At 49.9% G+C, this 20231-nt stretch overlaps 1 protein-coding gene across 3 annotated transcripts in view; it reads right to left on the bottom strand.

Annotated features, from left to right (window-relative positions):
* adkb (adenosine kinase b) overlaps window positions 1–20231 on the bottom strand; it is a 77829-nt gene that overhangs the window by 47433 nt on the left and 10165 nt on the right. For all 3 annotated transcript variants that reach the window (XM_029134645.3, XM_055504280.1, XM_029134646.2), the window contains one exon: window positions 18677–18755. In XM_029134645.3, the coding sequence (XP_028990478.1) occupies window positions 18677–18755 (79 nt within the window). The remainder of the gene's footprint in view (window positions 1–18676; window positions 18756–20231) is intronic.

Genomic DNA, 20231 nt, shown 5'->3' with positions numbered 1-20231 from the left:
AGAGGGAGCGGAGGAGGCGGACGGCGAACGAGGGAAGCTGAGGATTCCTCTCAAGGTGCTGGGAGCCTGTGTCTCAGCGGCTCGTGTATATTTACTTATCTAGGGAGAATGCCGGTCCCCGGAGATTCACGCGCTCCCGTGAGACAACAACAGCAACGCTTCTCGAGGTCAGTTTGGAGCCTAATGCAAACAAGCAGGAAAACATCCCAGAAAAGCAGGGGGCGAGTCGCTGACGGCAACGCCGCCGTAAGTGTACATTATGCTAAGTGGCCGATGAGCCTGGCGTCTCTTTCTATTTGGATTCCATTTGCCCAAATAATCACGACCCCCACCTCCCCGACGCCGGCCCCCGCACGGCTATTAATTATGACATCTCGGAGCCCCACTCGGGGAGCTGACCCGGGACCGCTCCGAGCAGCTGCCACCTTTCACTGCGGAGGCAGCCGCCTCGCGTGGCAGCTTCCAGGAGGGCAATTACACAGCCCAGATGAGATGAGGCGGCTGAATGTTTGGGACTGGAGCGCTCAGACTGCCATTAGCACTAGGAGCTATTACGCTCCCTCTTCCTCCTCCCCTCCTTCCATCGCCTCACTCACTCGCTGCTGTATATTGATGAAGTGGTAATGGGACCTCTTGTTAGATATTCCTCCTGTAAAAACATTGTCTTGTTTCTAGTCTCCCTTAGGGGTCAACGTATTCTCCCAGAGTCGCCGGGAATCATTTCTGCTCTATTAATGATGCAATTCCGATGCAATTCAGATCCACCGATGCTGACGTTTGTAGACGACGCCGCGTTCCGCTCGGCAGGAAGCTGCCCGGCCGTCGCCCTCAGCTCCGGGAGTCTCTCCTCTCCCCACTTCACCTCACCCGCCGGGTCCTCTTGAGGGGAACGTGTCCGCGCCTAATGATGGCCACATTAATTACGGGCTTATCAGGCCCAGCGAAAATTCAATGGGGCTATTTATAGAGGCCTAAAATAGCAGAGGCTGAGGGTGCAGCCGGTAACAAGCTCCCCTCACTTCACAGCGGTGGAGCCAGAGGTGCACGAGGTGGAGGTGGACCCATGTTCCTTTTCTGCCGTACGGTTTAAACCACCCTCAAACATCTGTCCATCAGGACCTGTCACGGCGAGCGCCTTTATATATAAAGCACGGCCGAGCGGAGGGCCCTCACCGCGAGCGCTGACACTGATGAGGTCTGGCAGCTTTCATTAAATCACTCTCTCCTGTAAAGCGCAGGGCATCAAAGCAACCAGACGACCATTTTTCACTCAATCAGGTAACACGCGAGCTTCCCGGCCCCGACCCTCCTCCCCGTCCTCCCAGGGGCTGCAGCCTTCTGGTCAATAACTCCAATCAGCTCAATTTCATGCATAGTTAACCGTGTTGGGGTGCCGGGGCGCCGCTCGCGTCAGGGCTGCATATGTTGTCGTCGCCGTTGTTGGTTTTCTTTAATATTTTATCTTCCCTGAGAGGCTTGATAAGTGGGGTGGAGACCTGCACTGTGGAGAAGTGGAGAGTCGCCAGGGCTAGCATGCTTGTTTTAACTCTGCCTCACCACAGCGGGCTCCCTGCCAAGCCATTAAAAGTCTCTGTGCTCTGCATCAGTGACACGGCTAAAAGAATAGAGAGCGGGCGAAAGGAGAGAGCTGTAAATGATCAACACGATAATGAGCTGATTATCAGTCAAAGGCATGGATAAGCTCCCTCTCCAGTAATTTCCTTTCAGATCAGTCAACCGCATTCTCCTCTATGCAATCAACACTCAAAGCGGAGGCATAGCGCGTAGCTCCGTGGGAGTCCGGCCCAGTATCAGCTTGAAATACCACGATAAGTGCGGCCCGTGCCTGGTGTCCAAGGCGCGCCGGAGAGCCCGGCGCGTCGCTCCTGAAGGGTCATGTCACGGTTGTCACGCTGCTCCGGGATCTGTCTGCGGGACAATATGACTGATGCTCGACAGATGATCAAATGGAGTGTGAAATCTGGTGTTTGGACTCCCTTTAAGTATTAGATTTAACATCTCCTGTAATAAGTGTGGTTACATCACCGAGGCGCAAGGTCAATAGACATGCAGCGGGTGCGTGTGTGAGTGTGTGTGCGTGCGTGCGTGTCACAGACGGGGGGTGGGGGTTGTGGAGGTGACAGCTCCTGGGAACAGCCCCCGACGATAAGCATCGCGTGCGACGACGCGACAGCACACTCCATAGATTTTGATGCTAAACACAAGGCGAACGTCCCTGACAGTATCTCTGCACCCTCTTCAGAGAGTTATCAAAGGGCAGGTTCAGTGAGAACAAAATAAAGCCGTGCGCACCCCTCCCCGACGCCAGCACACCTTCTAACATATCTCTCAGCTGCATCTTCGCGCTGCATAGAAATCAGGCATGTGTCGCTGTCTCCAGGCACCAAGTTTATCTAAAAAGGAAACACCTGATTTTTTTTTTTTTGGCTCCTCTTCATTCCTCGCCTCCCTTGTTAAACACACAACCTTGATTTTGTTTCTGTTGCCCGGGAGGGGTGAATTATTTACAGGATAAACAAGGTGATGTTGTTTCAGTCAGTCGGAGCCAAACTCCCCTATCGCAGCGGCAAAGAGGCAGACGGGTTTACCTGGCAGGCATGAGGGGCTCAGCTCGGATACACGATCCAGGGAGCGGCTCCACAATGGCGGCCTTACAGTGATACCCATCTGAGGTGGGGGGGCTTAGGAGAGAAAATGCCTTCACGCCGGATTCATGGGCTGGGAGTCCCACGCTGCGGGGTTGTCCTATTTATCTGCAGCTATAAAAGCTCATGCGCTGATTTACTCGCAGCGTAAGTGCACGGGGTGAGGACGGGGGCTGTTATTAAGCGATCACACGGCGTCATCGCTGTTGCAGGGGTTGCTGCCGCGGAGTCCGACGGAGGAACGATGACGGACCTTTGCAGCTCGAGCCCCTCTAATCCCGTCCGCGGCCCACGGGCTCCAGCTGTGAGGAGCGCAGCTGTGCTCGGCCCCTTGCGCAGGTGAATCGGTTCTGCCCCCCCCCCCCCCCAGGACCCGTTCACACAGTATGGTGGGTCTCCACGGTGCTTTGATCCAGCGGAGGTGGCGGCGCCCCCCCCCGTACGGTCACAGCGTGCATTGTTTTTATTTATTTACTTTTTTTTTGACGGTCCAGCACGGGTAAAATCAGATTCAAATCAAAAGGAGGCTGTGCAGAACATTCCTTCAAAAAGCATTTGGATGCATCCTCACAGATGTTACGGCTGCTCTTCATGGTATCCATGACGACCCCGGAGACGCGGACACTTTAGCTCGATGCTAGCGCTTTGGGGGAAACCAGAAGCGGACACTTCCCGTCCACCAGAACCGACCGCGCTTCCGGCTTGACCTCCGCCTGCCTGCGTGTTGGCTGCAAACCCATTCACAGCCAGCTCTGACAGGGACACAATGGGAGGATATGATTCGGCCCTTGGCGCCGATCGGGGGACAACACTCCTAATGTCTTCACGCGCCGCGGCAAGATCCCCACTTATCATATTACTCATGCCTTTGTGTCCTTTTCTGCAGGCGAAGAGGTTTCTCTTCGCGTTACCAGCTGGAAATATCAGCGATGGCGTCTCCGCTTACTAAGCTCGCCGGCGTGAGGGCGGTTTGTGTGCAGATTCTGTGGCCGGCCGGCTGCACAGGTAAGCAGAAAATAGCTCTCAGCTCCGGCCTGACCTTGAGAAGGTTGCCATTCAATCAGCGAGCCCGCTGCAGTAAAGGCCCTATCATTGCACTAATAGACTGACTCTTCCTCTGCGTCTGGATCATGGACAATGCATGGATCGCTTCCCCCTGCTTGGCAAGTTAAAGAGGCAATTCATTCAATAAATTAAACAGGGAGAATAAGCCATGATGAAAGCGGCGCCGCTGCTGCTGTTGGGCGGATATAGATTGAACGCGTGTAACAATCTGCACACCTAATTTAATTTCCAGTTTATAGACATAACAGAAGTGGATGATGCCAATTGACAAAACAGTTAAAATGCGAGACTGAACAGACTGTGCTCACGCTCGCTCCTTGCCAGGAACGAACATCGCAGGTGGAGAGCGGGCGAGCGAGGGAGCGGGCGAGCGAGGGAGCGGGCGCGGCGCCGCCTTATCGGCGCCCCGTCATCCAGCGAGAGGCGGACAGATCCAGCGTAATAAGAAAGAGATTTAAGAACAGCTGCCCGCTTTGAACTTCGGGGTTTCGCGATCAAATTCCGCCTTATCAACCGACAGCTTAAACAAGTTGTTATTTTTCTGATGGCTCACGGCGGGTGGGAGACGGGCCGAACAGGCGGCTGCTGCAGTGCACGGTGACAAACAACGGCGGGAAAACTTGGGATTTATTGCTCTGATAACCTTCCAGATTCCTTCGCCGGGCGCCGCGTGCCAGGCAACTCCAACAGAGTTATGCATCATTAATCCCCGTGAAGACTGCCAATGATAAATAATGCTCCGCGTCGCTATGAAAAATAAGGCAGTTATTACAAAACCATAAAGAATGGTATTCGTATCATCACTTCAAGCGGATAATAATGTGAAGATACGATGTTCCGAGGATTCAAAAGCACACTCACGGTGACAGCCAGCACTATATTCCTGCTGTCGTCAATGCGCCGGTGGAGGAAGACTCCCAATAAATAACAGCGCATGGAATACGTGTCCACATCCACACCAGCAGACGCGAGCGCCATGAGACCATGCGCTGTATAATAAACCCAGGTTAATGAGGTCTTAGTAGGTAGCAGACAGCAGAAAACCACAACGTGAGGCTCCCACAAACAGCGGCTCATTTCACTCATTTGATAATTTCTCAAGGCTCAGGCTTGAACGCGGTCCAGCTCCATAGTAACACTATATCCCCCACAGGTGTAAATTCTTGGTGGTTTAGCAGCGCAAAGAGAAGGGAGACGGAGCCCCGTTTGATACGGAGATGTTTCCAGCGCCAGATGCCGTGGGGCCCTCGCTCCGGTGAGAAACCGGGCGAGGATCGCTTACTTTCCGACGGAGGGCTGGAACATAAATTCAAACCCTGCTATAAATCAAATATAAATTTTCAGCTCCCCTCACTTTCCCGGGGAACGGCTGCAATAACAATGTCATCCGACTCTGCCTGGTTACCATTAATGCTCTGGATTCCATCCACGCTAATGATTGGGCCCTGTATCCTGTGCGTTGTACAAACGCTGCAGAAGGAGAAGGGAAATATTACTGACCTATTTAACACTTTGCAGGTTACAAGAAGAAACCGAGGTCTGTGGCAGATGCTCTTATACTGAATATATATATACATAGAGCATTTCCAAAGCCTCCAGAATGGATTCTCTTTGCCAGATAAAACACCCGGTGTGCCAATAATGTTAATATACTGAAACTCTGCGGCTGCGACTTTCACATTTCTAGACAGGCAACGCTCCCGCGCCAAAAAGGAGGACAATGCACTCCAGTTAAATCTAACTTGAGTGAAAAATGTGATTTCTATTTAGATATTGTTCTGGGTGCCAACAAGCCTTTCCTCCTGCCAAAACACAGAATTCGATCTCATTCCGTCTATTTTCCCCTTGAAATCACAGTCGCATGATAATCTTTAAGAACTGAACGGGAGCCAAGGCTGATTCACCCAAGTCCCAAACCACACTGGATATTTACCGGAATGGCCATATATCACCGTCTGAGCAAAAATATATACAGTCTTGTATCTGAATCCAATTCATATATTTGTTTCACACAGTGTAAACAGACTCCTTAATTCCAGCAAAACCAAAACCCTAAAGTGGAGCACAGGGAGCTGATTCTGGTTCCAGAGACTGTTTAGAGAGAGCCTCTCTGGGTGACGCATACTTTACTTTTTAAGCAAAAAGCAAACCAATTTCGGCGCAGCACCTGCACCTTCTGCCCTGTTGGCTTTGGCGCAGCCGCCTCCACGGGTTTCCAGCCAACACTACGGGGCTGTGTGCCCGTAAGAATGTGCACTGACAGGAGGCTTTCGCCGGAGAAGAGAGGTCGCCGGCGCAACAACGCGGGGCGCGGGATCTGCCCCGAGCCGGAGGAAGAGCCGCGGCTCCCAAACGGGTTCAGCGCAAATAACTCCGCTCTGTAGCCTCAGCAGAAAGAGCAGAAAGAGCCAGGAAGCAGGAGCCTAACAAGGCGCGCTTGTTCCTACGGCATCGCAGCGTCCGCGCAACCGAAGCTGCTCCTGCACCGAGCATCACGTACGAGGAGAAAGGCATCGCACGCAGCTGCTGTCATCACACGAGCCCCAGAGGACTGACTTTGACTCGGCGTCACCTCCGGCACAGAGGTCGATCTCGCGCAGTTCAAACGAGAGGGAGCAGGACGTCGCCAAAATCCCGTTTACGGGTTCCGCTGACATTTGGCGAAAAAGGCAGCAATGAGCCGTAAGTGAGTAAGTAATGGCTGCGGGAACGGACTTCTTCAAAGGATAAGGAGACTTCTGTGTCTCACGCTGTCAACAGATTGTTGTTTCAGGTCCATTGGTTCCTAATGAAGACATAAATGTGTACAAGCGGCTCACGAGTACAAGGGTTGCATTTAAAGAGGGTCACTACATTAAACTACCGTCGCTACTCAAACAGGAATAAACAACTTATCAGTTGTGGACTATTCTGAGCAGCGAATGAACACAGGGTTTACAGTAATGACAGGTAATGGAGGAAGGCGCCGCCCAACGCTGCGCCATGTCCTAAACACCGCTCGGACGCCGACCGACGGCTTCCTTTCAGCCGCAACGACCCGCGTCGTCACCGCGATGGAGGTTCTTGTTCTAATTTGATGTGGATCCAGATACACATACATTTGTTATCGTCGCAAAACACATTTCTGAACATGTATTATTTAGAGCATGTTTAACAGTATGGGGATAATAACACATCAGTCTGATGACACGCGGCCAGCGGTGCTGGTTCATCTCAGGGAAGTTCCCCATCACCAAATCATGGGAAACTCCCCGCGAAATCACGAACAGCTGCGGGAATTCGGAATCGCCAGAGCAGCGTTTTGTGACTGGCGCATGGACGTTACACCTACTTCGTAATGATATGTTTCTCTTTGGTGACGTGCCAAATGGGCCGCTGCCAGCGCCGCCATGACAGACGGATCGGATCGCTCTGTGCAAACACATCAAGTCGAGGCAAACTATAATTATTTGTCAGGTCGAGGTCAGGTTGCTGTAAAGCGAGATATAACAAATTTAATAATGATGACTGCACTCAAAAAGTCATTTTGCTGAATAAGCCTTAATTACAGCTTCTAGCCTTTACATATTTTACACACTTCCATAAGGAGAAGCATTTCTGACAAGGTAATAGTGGCGTGAACCCAGTAATGGAGCAAACGCTTAATGTCTTAATTTGATGTTATTTTAGACGAATGGCTTGGTTTGGTGCCGTCCCACCGCACCGCTGGGATCGGAGTCCAGGAAATGAAGTCAAACTAACAAAAGGAGGCGGAGGAATGAGCCCAACGGACTGACGGCGGTCGTGCATCTTCCTCCACTCCGCCACACCTGCTCAGGTCCGTCTGTAATAACCCGCTGTCTGCTCTGCAGGTGTACTCTGGGTATTTACTTCAGACCCATTTACCACAGATACACGTTATTGTGTGTTGCGCTGCTCCGCCGGCCCCTTCTCTCCTCGTCTAATGCTATAAACCCAGCGCTCGCCCAGTCTCAACTCGGCCCCGATGATACGTTTGCCTTCCATCAGTCAGCTTCTGAAACTCTGCAATTAACCCGCAGCACAGGAAGTCAGGGAAAATCCATAAGTCAGAGGTCCTGAAGATTCTCAGCAGTTGGTTCTGTCACTTCCTGTCTGCCTGCTTCAAAACACAGTGATGGATCTCAGCGGTAACGATAACAGGTCAATAACGTCCGTGCGATGAGACGCCAGCGCACAAGAGCTGGTTGGAGAAAAAATAACAAACCAAGAACAGCAGGAAATCTACATACACACCTGCAACCGCCGCTAATCAGGCTTTAAACATCCCACTCAACAAGGCTTTATTGATTTCACCACCTCTCTCGTGTCCTTCACAATAAACAATGACAGTATACGACAACATCGATGGCAAATTAAATTTAAACATGCGGATTTCACTTGTAATTAGTTACAGTCAACCAGCAGACACTTTGCTCCGATTCCCACCGAACCGCATGCTAACGCGCGCAATAAGCTAATTCCCACGTTCCGCAGAAGGAGTAGAGCGGGGTGTCAATCAAAGGGAAACTTTGGAACACCGCCGCCAATTAAACGCAACAAAGACTTAACACTTAGGCGTTTGCTTCTCGCCGCCGTCCCTACGAGTGGCGCAGAGGTCAACAGATGTCATACAGCACGTCGCTTCATTAATCTTTAATGAGATCCTGATACAGGAAGCAGCGCTCACAGAGATTAGCAGCATTTCCTGTGACTGACATCAACAGCTGAAGTTCCTCAAAAACCCATGAGACAAAACCTGTAATGTGATATCGCGGCGCTCGTCCCGTTGCCGGTTTAACAGCCGCTCGGCGCTTTAGCTCCTTCGCATGTTTACCTTCGCTTCCTCCCCCTCCTCCTCCCCCCGTAACATTTCTCTCCTTTCTTCCCTCCCAGGAGGCAGCGCGGGCAGACAGCTCTAATAAACAGCGGCGTGAAGCCTCGCGGTGATGGCGCGCGCCGAGGCGGCCGATGTGATCAATTATCGAGTGGCCGATTCTCTTTAATTAGAGGGTTTAAGTATTGAGTTAGCCTGGGTGGGAAGCCGAGAAGCAGCATGTAAACCAACCTCATTACACTGCAGTGATTCACCTCCCAGGAGCCGTGATCCACGCGGTGTTTACACCATACATTTGTTTCTGTGGTAACAAGTGGAGTGGAGGAATGGCTCGGTGACAGACCCAGTTTTTTGCCCTGCTCTCCTCCAGCCCCTCTCCGTTCTCTCTTCCTTTTCGCTCTCCCTCCCACTCGCTGCTGAAGAGGCTGTCACACTGCTTTGCCTTTTGTTGTGGAGAGTCTGGAGAGGTAGCACAATGTGTCCTAGTTAAAGCAGTGCCCCATCTGCCCGGCATAATTAGACAATTATGCTGGAAGGATCAGTCATTAATTCCTTTGTGGTGGCCAATTTCGCACCACAAAGAGGTCTCAGGTTTAGTTCCTTCTTTGCAGATCCCTGTTCACTTACACTGGTCCCTCTTATCGTCCTCAGGTATTGATACTGAGGCAACTTGGGGGCTGGAAAATATTCTCCTGCCAATATTGACTGGTTTGTACTGTTGTAGTGAAAAGGCCAAGGGGAATATTGGCTGCCGGATCAAAACACGCAGCTTGGAGACAGCGCCGACACACAAGCACCGGCGGCGGTGAGGTGTCGAGGCTAATGAAATATGCATCACACGCACCCAATGTTGCATGGTGATGTATAGACACATCAGTCTCATCAAAGCAGGGATAATGAAACACCAGGAGGCCGCGGCATAGCCGGCCTCTATACGACGATGCGCTGGCTCACTGGAGGTCCCTCCTTGCCTCCTCGCCTGCTGCGTCGCCAAAGTGCGGCCTGCGAAACTTCCCGTCCGACATATGTGTTGTCACTTCGACTGCTTCACAGTTACAACGCGCCGCTCAGCTTGACAGAGACATGTGGGCCGATCTCGCACGACGCAGCTCAAATCTGATTAGAGCGGCGATCAAATCAGCCATGAATTCATCTGTGAAGACAAGCAGGCAAAGGGAAAATCACCGTGGAGAATTCTGTATAATTATCAGAAATCTCACAGCGGTACATTAAAATTCTAATTACGACATATTATCTTAATTGCTAAGGAGATGCAAATCAAAACAAGGTTAACGCCGCTCCCTTAACATGCAGGAGAACATGTGGCGGGTACCTCTTCAATATTCACTGAATCAGCTTGACTTGTTCGACATGAGAGGCTGTCATTTTGTAACGCTTCCCCCTCTTAGGGGCGATAATCCAGCCGAGCTGAGAGCACAGGCACCAGCGGTGCAGTCGCGCAACAATAACACAGAACAAACATCTAATTGCCCCGCATTCATTTCCTTTCTTTGTGTCGAACAAAGCTGACAGCTCGTCGCGAAGCTAACGAATGCCGGCGTCTGGAGGAAACCCGTGTGGCTCCAAAATGTCAGCGCTGCACAAAGCAGCCGGACTTTTTCCCCTTTTAATCCTGCACCTTGTCGGGGCCCAAAACGCCGGCGCCAGAACCCGGACCCGCTCCCCTTTCGCACTCGGCCACAGCGTCGGCAGGAACAACGGGCGGATGAAATACGGGAAAGAAGTTCAAGAAGCTGCCGCTCCCGCGGTGCACAACAAATTGTTTGCTATAAATTGTATGTGACAGGTGCACACTGTAACTCTGCAGACATGAGACAGCCGGATGACAGCAGGCACAAGGGGTAATGGTGACAAGAGAAGAACACGCCACCGAACATGGATTTATGAGCGGGCTCGGGCTGCAGCGATCCATCAGCGGCGTCGCGTTTGGGACACGTTTAGATGAGGCCTTAGGGGCGTTTCAAAAGGTGCCAACACTCCAAAACATGTGGTGCAATTTGTCGCTTTCATCCACACAAGGAGTCTGGTGCCACCCACAAAGGCAGTTCTCAATCCGGTGCAGTCTCTTAATTGAAGCGGTTATGCCTTTGATAGAGAGCTCCCGTTCCTCCGGAGCTTCTCGCAGCGGGCTAATTACAGCATGTGGCAGCTTTAAAATAACTGCTGCACGCTGTTTTTTCTTTTTTTTTTTTTTTTGGAAACTTCATAAACCTGACAGAAAATAATAAACAAGAGGTGGCCCACGACTTATTGGAGTTCTTCTGCAAACTGGCGTCGGGATGGTGGTTAGCCACATACTGTAAATTGAGTCTCTCGTTCTCACTTTCTCCCCCAAAACGCACACACACATCGCACAATACAAACACTCAGTGGCACACAGTCCTCCCTTTGCTGCATAGAAATAAATGGAGATCCCAGGAGCTCCCGTTGGCCTCGGCCCTAGAACTCCATAACAGAGCCGACAGCTCTGATCACTCCTGAGAAAGCAAAAGCTGCTCGGGGATCGCTTTACAATTCTCAGGGGCTCGAATAACCTGATCTTGAACTGATCCCGAGCACTGATCCTTTGGTATTGGGTTAGGAACGTGTGAAGGGGCCTGTTGAATGAGCTCGCCAGATATCAACATCTTCACTTCGTGTTGCTCCGGCCGAGCAGATTGTTTGACTTGATTAGTCCCTGCCCAAGTGTTAGACTACCCAACGCCGAGCCCTCCAGACACCGGTATCAATGTGTCAGAGGGAAAAGTGCTCTCCCAAGTCTCAAGGTGGAGCCCATTACCCTGAGTGAGAGCACTGTAAGTTAATAGGATTTGCTCCCGATCAAGAGACTGAGCTATTTCCTGAGGCTGTTACAGGCCGAAGCACAAAAATAAATGTTCCTTTATTCAACACTATTAAGCATCCCCCCACCGCCACCACCAGCCACCCTGACCCCACCCCTCCTCTCTCCCCTTGTTGCTACATCCGTTATTACTGCAGGAGGTTGTGCTCTCGCTCGGCCCCCCCCACTCCCCTCTTGTTTTTTTTTCCTCAAGCAGCCAGTAAAAGTAAAAGGCTGGCGCTTTTTGTCTAAAGGAGCCATTTGTTCAGGTGGAAATGAAACTTGCATGGTAAGCAGAGCCAGAGCGGTCGGACGGAGGCAGAGGTGATTCCAGATTAATCATATAGCCTATATGCCACGAGGAGACTCGCTGAGGAGTAATTGCCAAGGGGCTTTATGTAAAGTATTCTCCCCATGAGGTAGAACCTTGTATCAGGGAGGACAGATAATAGAGTAAGAGGATCATATAAAATGTTTGCTGCTCCAACCTTTAACTCCGAGCTTAACCCCGACCTCGCGTAGTAATTACGCAGTTAATTGCCAGCTGATCTTGACGAGGCGCCGCCATCCAATTACTGTACGCAGCACATGTCAAATAGGCTTCGGAGCCTCGGCCGGAGGTGCAACAGGTCAGGGATGGTCTCATATCACTTAAAGAAAGGACAATTAACACAAGTCAGGTGGCTCTGCTGGTAAAGCTTGTATGACCATCCATTAATTCATTGATACCACACGAATACTTTTAGAATTGTATTAAGATCGTAATTAATTATTTTCGCATTTTCGCTTTTTTCAGCTATGCAACAGAGAAAAGCAGCAAATCCTCACATTTGAGAGTTTGGAACTGGATGTTGGACATTTTCCTTGATATATTATTTTAATTATCAATTACTCCACTAATGACTGCAACACTAAATGACATTATAATAGCATCCCACTGCGTTACTGTTTCACAAAACACAGTCACTGGAATGAACCAAATTACTTAGTGATGTTCCAGTTTAGCATCTATGAAGAATGGTTTCTAGTGAAATAACTAATGAACTCACTGAATGCCAATGTACGAGTTAAATAACCTTCTTATGGAAATGACGTGTAATCATAAAGGTTACTGAAGCACTTCAAGAACAAAGATCATCGTGAAAGCTTTAATACAATATGTACAAAGATACAAAACAGCTTATTAAGGTTGTTGTACTGCAGATGTGTATTACGCCGCGTAAAGCAGCTACACGTGTCCCTCTAATAACTTTAGGTTTACAATAGGAAACAGCTGTTGAAGTGCAAAACACCGGCGCTCTGCAGCCTTCCTTTGGTGTGCATGACACCACACGGCTCCAGTTGGGAAATTAAGCGCATTAGACGATCCACAAGCCTGTCTGGGCGGGGAGAAAAAGGCCAGATTTCCTCTGGATTTGCTTAAAACCTTGAGAGAGAGCGGAAGCGGTGCATTTCAGCGCGGATCCGAGCGCCGCTTGCCCGGGGAACCCGGGCGTCTTCGGCGAGTCAAACAGTTAAGTTGAGCTGGTGCTGCCATAAACCCGGTGGGAGAGCTCGGAATAATCTAGGCGATGTTAATGATGCAATTTATATGTGAGGGGACCGGTGTTTGGCAGGCGCTTTCCGTCTGAGCGGGCGGTACAACCCAGCGAGCTCCCAGCACCCCCTGCGAGATGGAGGGGGTGGAGTGGGAGGAGGATGTCAGAGCCCATGTGAAAAGAGGGAGCGAGCGCAGCGCTGATAAGAGCCATTACTATTAGTGTCTGTCTGTCACCTGCTGTGCGTCATCCAGCCTCCTCTCTCTGCACGCGCGCCCCCGTCCCCGTTGCTCCATCCCCATCCGCTTTCCTGAGGCGCATCACTTCAAATTTGCACTCACCTACACATTTTCCATCCTGTCACCGATACACACTCCTGAAAACCGAGCCGAGCTGCACCCGGAAAAACTACCGCGAGCTTTGTTTCAAAACAGTTGTGAATTAGCGGAGGTGCAGGCAGCTGCCAGCATTTATCCCATAAACAATAAAGCTATAGATGAATACCCGAGCTGACACGCGGAGTCGTACTGTTTTTCTGCTTTTCCAGGCGAACACAAAGCCTAATTTGGGATTTCATTTATTACTTGGCACAATCCTATACCTCCTTAAACTTATGAACTCAGGAAAAATGAACAGTAATTGCAGGCTGTTCTTTATTTTCTTAAAAACCTTTTTAACCAAAATATTTAAAGCTGTTTTTCTCAGTTGCTATGCAACACTTCAACCGCAAGAGTGGGAGCACGCTGAGAATGTGCCAAATAAATACGACTGCCACAGACGTTCTGCAGGGAAATATGAGCGAGGGGCATCGTTCGATAATCACATGAAAGCGTCGAGCAGTTGTGTAAAATGCACAATCACTCGTTCATTCATCATTTACTTGACCTGTGTCAACAGATGAGCCAAACAATAGTTTGTTTAATGAAGCATTGTTTACAGCCTCCAAGGCTCTCAGACCATTACGGAGCCATGTGTGCATGTTTTTTTCTTTGCTTCGCCCGTGCACCGAACACGCGAGCGCCTGCGTCTTTAGCGGCAGCGACGTGTCCTGTGCAAAATATCATTCTGTAATTTGACATGAGGACGCTGCCAGGAATCCAGACTACTGTCTGTTTCACAAGTCCTTTCAGATTTCACTCAGAGCTCGCCTGGAGCCCGGGAAACTGAGACACAGCCAAGCAAAAAGTATGCGAGCCAATGGTCCGGTCTTCCTTTCTGAGCCTGGAAACAAGGACTTAAAGCAAGGACACGTTATGCAAGATATCACATTCAATTCCTCTGCCAGCCTCTGAGGCCAGATGACACACACTGAGTGTGTCTGTCTCTCGAGCCCTCAATGTTAATCAACACTCTATCCAATGCATACTTATGAGTTACAATCTACTCCCCACGTCTTCCTTTTGGCAGCTTAAATTAAGTTGCATATTTGACGGCAAATTAACTTCAACGGGGACGGGTAATATGTCACCTATACACAGAGGAAAATTAAATCTGAGGAAATATTTTTGTGAGAAAGTTACATTTGCCGCCGAGGAGGCGTCCTGCTGTGCGACCATCGGTTGTTAACGAATGCCTGTGATGACAAAGCCTTGCATAATTGCCCAGTCAACCTTGATCACTTTGAACACGGAGCTTCGAATTATATCGCAGGCTGGTATTAGCGGTGACACGCAGTCACAATACAGCGGAGGTGGGAGGAACACATGTTCAGACGGGGCGTGTGCACATGTGTTCAAACCGGGTGGGGGGGGGGGGGGGGGGGTCAGAGATACCCCCTCTTCATCATTGAGCAAATGGCAGCGGAGCTTCGCAGCTGCCTCGTGGCGGGTGACGCCGAAGGCCCACGCGTGAGCATATCGCTCATCAAAGCGAATGAGGCGTTCGCTGCAACGAACAACGGCGCCCCCCCCCCCCCCCCCCCCCAAGAGCACGCCTGCACACCTGGAATGTCTGGGAATGAAACCCCCCCCCCCACAAAAAATCCATTTGGTTGCAGAAACTTAACAGACTGTGACCTTCCACTGCTCGGTAATGGGAAGGAAACGGCGAGACCTTGGTGCCATAAAGCGGCTCAAAGCGGGCGTTAACAGTGGTTCCGCAATTAACCTTAAAGCAAACAAGAAGCTCTTGCTTTAGCAACAGGCCAACGCTTGATATCTGTGGCGCGGAGCTCAAAAGCCCACCGGGGTTTTAGGTTTTAATCTGTGCGACCACCAGCTCACTGCGATGGAGTCGCATCGCAAAACAAGCCAAAGAAATAAATAAAAACACGCCACCAATGAACCTATCAAAAGGCCTCCGAGCATCACAGAGAACATTTGTTCGAGGCAAATCAAAGTCGGAGAAGAATGCAAGTAAAGACAGAAAGCAGCAGTAATGCCCCCTTTCAGCGAAAACACATTCTCCGAAGCGTTCACTCACATAGTTTGAGCACAAAAGCTCCACTCTTTCTCCTTAACTGTCCTCCTTCCTCTAAGTGGTACCAGACACAGGCATTTGTTCATTTAGCCCATTCAAGTGGAGGCAGGTTGCTGTTCTTTATTTATTTAACAAAACGAGCTGTTAAAGCCAAACATTAGGTCATGGAATATTTTCACCCCGAGGAATAAGTCAGTGCCTTCAATGAGACATCAGACCCAGGTTTAAGTATTCTGCTGCAAAATACGAGCTGGTGAAGACCTTTACGAAGTCAAGCAGAGCAACGGGAGTTTTTTTTTTTTTTTTTTGACTGCGTGGTGCACATGCGTTTCCAATTAAGCGCTCAGAGCCAACATCCAAACCTGGGCCCCATTCAGCCCTTCCACGAATGACCAAGTCTGAGGAAATGTTAAACAGCCATCATAACCATAACATGGACGGCAGATTTTTCAAAAGCCTTTACTTTCCAAACAATAATTAAGACATCACAGGGAATTGATGATGTCGACTGCGAGCGTCACGTAATCTAAATAAAGCAAAGGGAACACACTCCATCATGCATTTCTTCGCGACGCGTTCGCGGCCGAGCCGCTTATACAAAAGCGCTTCCCCCCCCTTTTGCCGAATGGATACGAAGTCTGCTTACAGTGCTGAGAAATAAAATACGTCAATGGTGTTGATTTGCGAGGATCATAATGAGGACGCGCGGTTTACGCGAGGCACTCAGAGCGGGATCTGCTTCCCTGGCAGCAGCAATAACTCCCCGTGAGCCTGTCTCTGCTCAGACTTCAATCTCTGGGCCCTAAGGAGCTGTTGGAGGACTTTGATGTTCTGTCTAAATGAATTGACTGTGCTCCTCGATACGGCCCCTCCACTCGAGCGGCACCCCCCCCCTTCACGCCGACTCTGTCACCTGTGATAAACCCCATGCGTGCGCAGCGGTGCCAAATTATGGACCACATGCTCCATAAAGCCACCAATTTCCCTTCACCTTTGTAATTGAGTGTTTCAGAAGAGGATGCCTGCTTCCCACCACGCCCTATCGGAGCAGAAGGCCTTTGATGTGTGCCCGAGCGCCGCTGGGCTGCTTCTGGTTACCGCAGCATCCAGTAGGTGAGCCTTTATGCCGGACGCCCCTCCAGGGCACGGTGTTTGTTGGAGCCTGGGCAGCGGCAACAACCTGCAGCCCACTTCTAGAATCAGAGCCAGAGACCGACTTCGCACCGCCGCCTGAAGCTTCCTGCGCCCACTTTGTCACCTTGTCACTAGTTTGGGCTTTGATTTTGAAGAAGTGGTGACAGGAGCCATAATGCATGAGAAATTACAGGAAGTGCTGAAGATAGTGCGAAGTTCAAGCGGATGACGACGACCAAACTCTTCTACAACAGAAGGATTCGGATCCATCGGAGCTTTAGCTTGGCCAAATCTCATTGGACAAAATCCTATTACCATTGATTCTGCATCTTCTTAAAGCCTGGGTTCGGGTTCTCCTTCTCAACTCGGACGAAGCGACAGTATTTAACCTATTACAGCCCCGATAAAGCGGAGGGAAGTACGACTTCGACTGGCGGCGGCATTGATCCTCCCACACCCCCGTCCTCCCCGGGTTTTCCCAGCGTGTGCACTGATTCCAGTGCAAAGCCTCTGAACACTTCTTTCTCTCCTCCAGCGGCGATGGTGCTCCTGAGCAAACCTGCCCTGGATCGAGCATCTCATTTATTCACCGGGGCCTTTGATGTGGATTCAGTGCTGCAGTGCATATCATTCGTGTTTGAAGGTTCAGCTTCCACAATACAGCAAGGTTTGAAGTTTCACATATTGCAGGTGCTACAATGTGATAATCTGGGAGCCGGTTATGCATTATACATTTTTCATAAAAGAACACCATCACCTGAAAGTGAAATGTGGAAAAGTCAGTGCTTGAAGGTATATATTGACAGAAAGTGTTTCTGAGACTGAAGGAGTGGGACAGAAATTGTGAACATTTCAGAATCAGCCCGACATCTTCCCTTGAAGGGGGGTAAATATCCAAATAAGCAACACAGAATAACATTTGACTGGGGCCAGTCATGCTATTATAAGACCAACTGAGTTGACTGAATGCTTCTCAGAGGGCGCGGAGGCCATGACGGCTCCTTCTCCACTGGAGGCCCACATTAAAAGAAAGTGTCTCCATCTGATTTCACAAAAGAGTTGATACGCACCTCGGGGCAGTTTCTTCAACGTATTCTTAAAACCCGAAAAGTACCGTACTTGTCAAGATCTAAGCTTTAACTGGAGCCTGCGTATGGCTTCAGCCAGCGCGCGGGCGATAAAGGAGGAGATCTCTGGCTGAAGGTTCAGCGGCAGCGTTCATAATTAACTCCAGCAGAAACATCTTTTTGCAACACAACGGCATCAAACGCGCAAACACACAAGAAACGGCAAAAACGGGGGAGTTGTTATCCACAGAATGAAATCAAATTGGCAGTTAATGTGTGTGAGTGACTGAGGTTTATGCCGGCGCTTCTGATCTTGATAATTAAAGAATGTTTGCACGGAGGTGCAGAGCCGAGGCTCCTTTAAAGCCTTGTTTACCGTCTCCGAAGCGTGGAGCCGGTGGCAGCCTGAGGGCCCGCCTGCCTTCTCCTTCCCCTCCCTGGATCCATCTTGTGCTAAACACACACACAAACAGGCGCGGCGCGCACGTACATGTGTACAAATAGCGACCGACGCGTCCAAACACAAGCCCGCACGGACGAAAGAGGCGGCGCGTTCGCAAACATCGGCCTCTCAATTAGCTCCCGCGCCCGTTTCTGCCTGCGAGAGAGTCGCTCTTCAGCTGGATGCGTCCCCTGTGTTTATTGTGCGCAGACCAAAGCTCTATCGGCGGTTAATTGCTGCATGTCAAATTCAGACTTACCACAGTCACTTAAAAATAAAAAAAAAGGATTCAGTGATAATCTTCGATTGCCATTTCCGATTTGGACAATCACTCAAATCTGTCTAACAGCCAGGGAGACGATCAGCATTTGTTTGATATAATTTGTTGTGACATGTTAATTGCATCTACTTGTAATTCTCTCTAATTGATGTTTGATATGTCTCAGGAAATTAGGCCAAATAGATAACACTGCAAGTATTATGAGTCCTCCCCGCCTTTCCCCTTCTGATGAATTCACAACACCTAAAACTGTAATGTGTCAACGTGCTGTGCGGTTACAGTATGTGCTCAACTCCCAGGGCTGCCAAGTCGACGCCTCTAAGGTTACAAGCATGCCGGCGTATATTCAAACCACATTTGTGCGCGCTCAGAGGCCCGGAGAGGACAAACCTGGGCGATTTTCACCGAGTTCTGGGTCGAGCCACCGGCGTGGTACTCAACTTTGTTCCTCTTGACGATTTCTTCGAACCTGAAACACAACAAAGAGAGGTTCAAGACTGAAGGTCTGCTCCTAAAGGCTTAGTTCAAACACGACATGTGCTCACTGTTGCCTTTGCTATAGATGTCTACAGAAAGAAATAAAGCGCCAAGATGAAGGAAATGCTTAACCAACGAATGTTGATGGAGTTTAAAAGAGGTATTTAGGTTCTAGAGGTCAGTAAGTAAAAGCATGCAGGGAGGCAGGCAGCATTAAAGCCAGCTATTTCTGAAATAAAAGGATCTATTCATTTCATCCTGATAGAGCTCACATTTCATAGGTGGTCATCCGCTTAGAGCACATCGCACAAACCCCAGAGCTAAATAACTCGTTTAGGGAGCGACCACATCTGATTAAATGTCTGATGTCTGAACTACAGCGAAGTCTGAAAACGGCTGCAGCAGACTAAACACAATGAGTCAACAAAACCGACAGGACTTGGGAAACAGAGGGCGCCTCCACGCATGAACCTCAGCAACATCCTCGGATCTGCAGCCAAGCATTTGTACGTGTTCTCAACCTACTGCCATTGAAAACGTCGGCGGTTTCACTCGGATGCTGGCGAACGCTGTCAGATAAGAGTGTTTATATTCTCCACATCATTCCCACAAACAGCCTCCCAAGGGGGTGGCTCTGAGACGTGTCCGCCCAGCAACGGAAGCTGACATAACGTTAGGAAGCTCGTGGGTTCTAACCTCCTCAACTGGAAACTGAAGACCCTCCATGTGCAACTGTATTTACATCAGGGGGGTAAAATCCAATGACACAGTAAATAGGTCAAGGTGCACATCTCCATTTGTAATTCTTGAATGAAAGGTTGCACATGAATGATACAAAGTACCCAGTGTTTTACAATATGCATGCACGTAAACAGCTACAGCTGCCGGCCGCTTAGCAACACGTCAGCCAGAGGTGTTCAGCCCTCCAACACAGCCTGCTTTAACTAAGCATGGCCGCATTTTGAGCGAGTGTGAAAGTAACCTTTACGGCTTCAAAGCAAGTCTGCATATCATGTCTCAAGGCGCGGGGTCTACCCAGGGCAGAGTGTTCCTAATAAAGGAAAAAAAAAAAACTTTCCATGCAAGTGGAAAATATGCTAACTGGGAAAAAAAACGTCTTCCTGAGACACCTGTTATGACTCCTTGACAAAGAAAGAATCCGAGCACTGTGGGTGTTTATAACATGAAGGCAGCCGAGGGACTCTCGAGCTCATTTCAAATAGACACACAGCTTGTGAGGATTTCAGCCCCCCCCCCCCCCCCCCCCTTCCCTAGAAGTATTTGCTCCACCTTTCAGTGCAGACAGCATGGGGCCCTGCTCTCGGACGCCTCGAAAATCCCATCCGAAAAGGAACAGCTGCCTCGAGACCTTTACACCCTCAAACATCATGTGATCCCATAGTAGTGACACCGTAAACGGCCCCCTTGGCCATTTAGGGAGAGAAAATCCCTTTCCATCCACTGCAGC

This window comes from Betta splendens, chromosome 19, assembly GCF_900634795.4.
Source record: "Betta splendens chromosome 19, fBetSpl5.4, whole genome shotgun sequence".
Lineage (NCBI taxonomy): Eukaryota > Metazoa > Chordata > Actinopteri > Anabantiformes > Osphronemidae > Betta > Betta splendens.
This window is presented reverse-complemented; position numbering and strand designations above follow the sequence as displayed.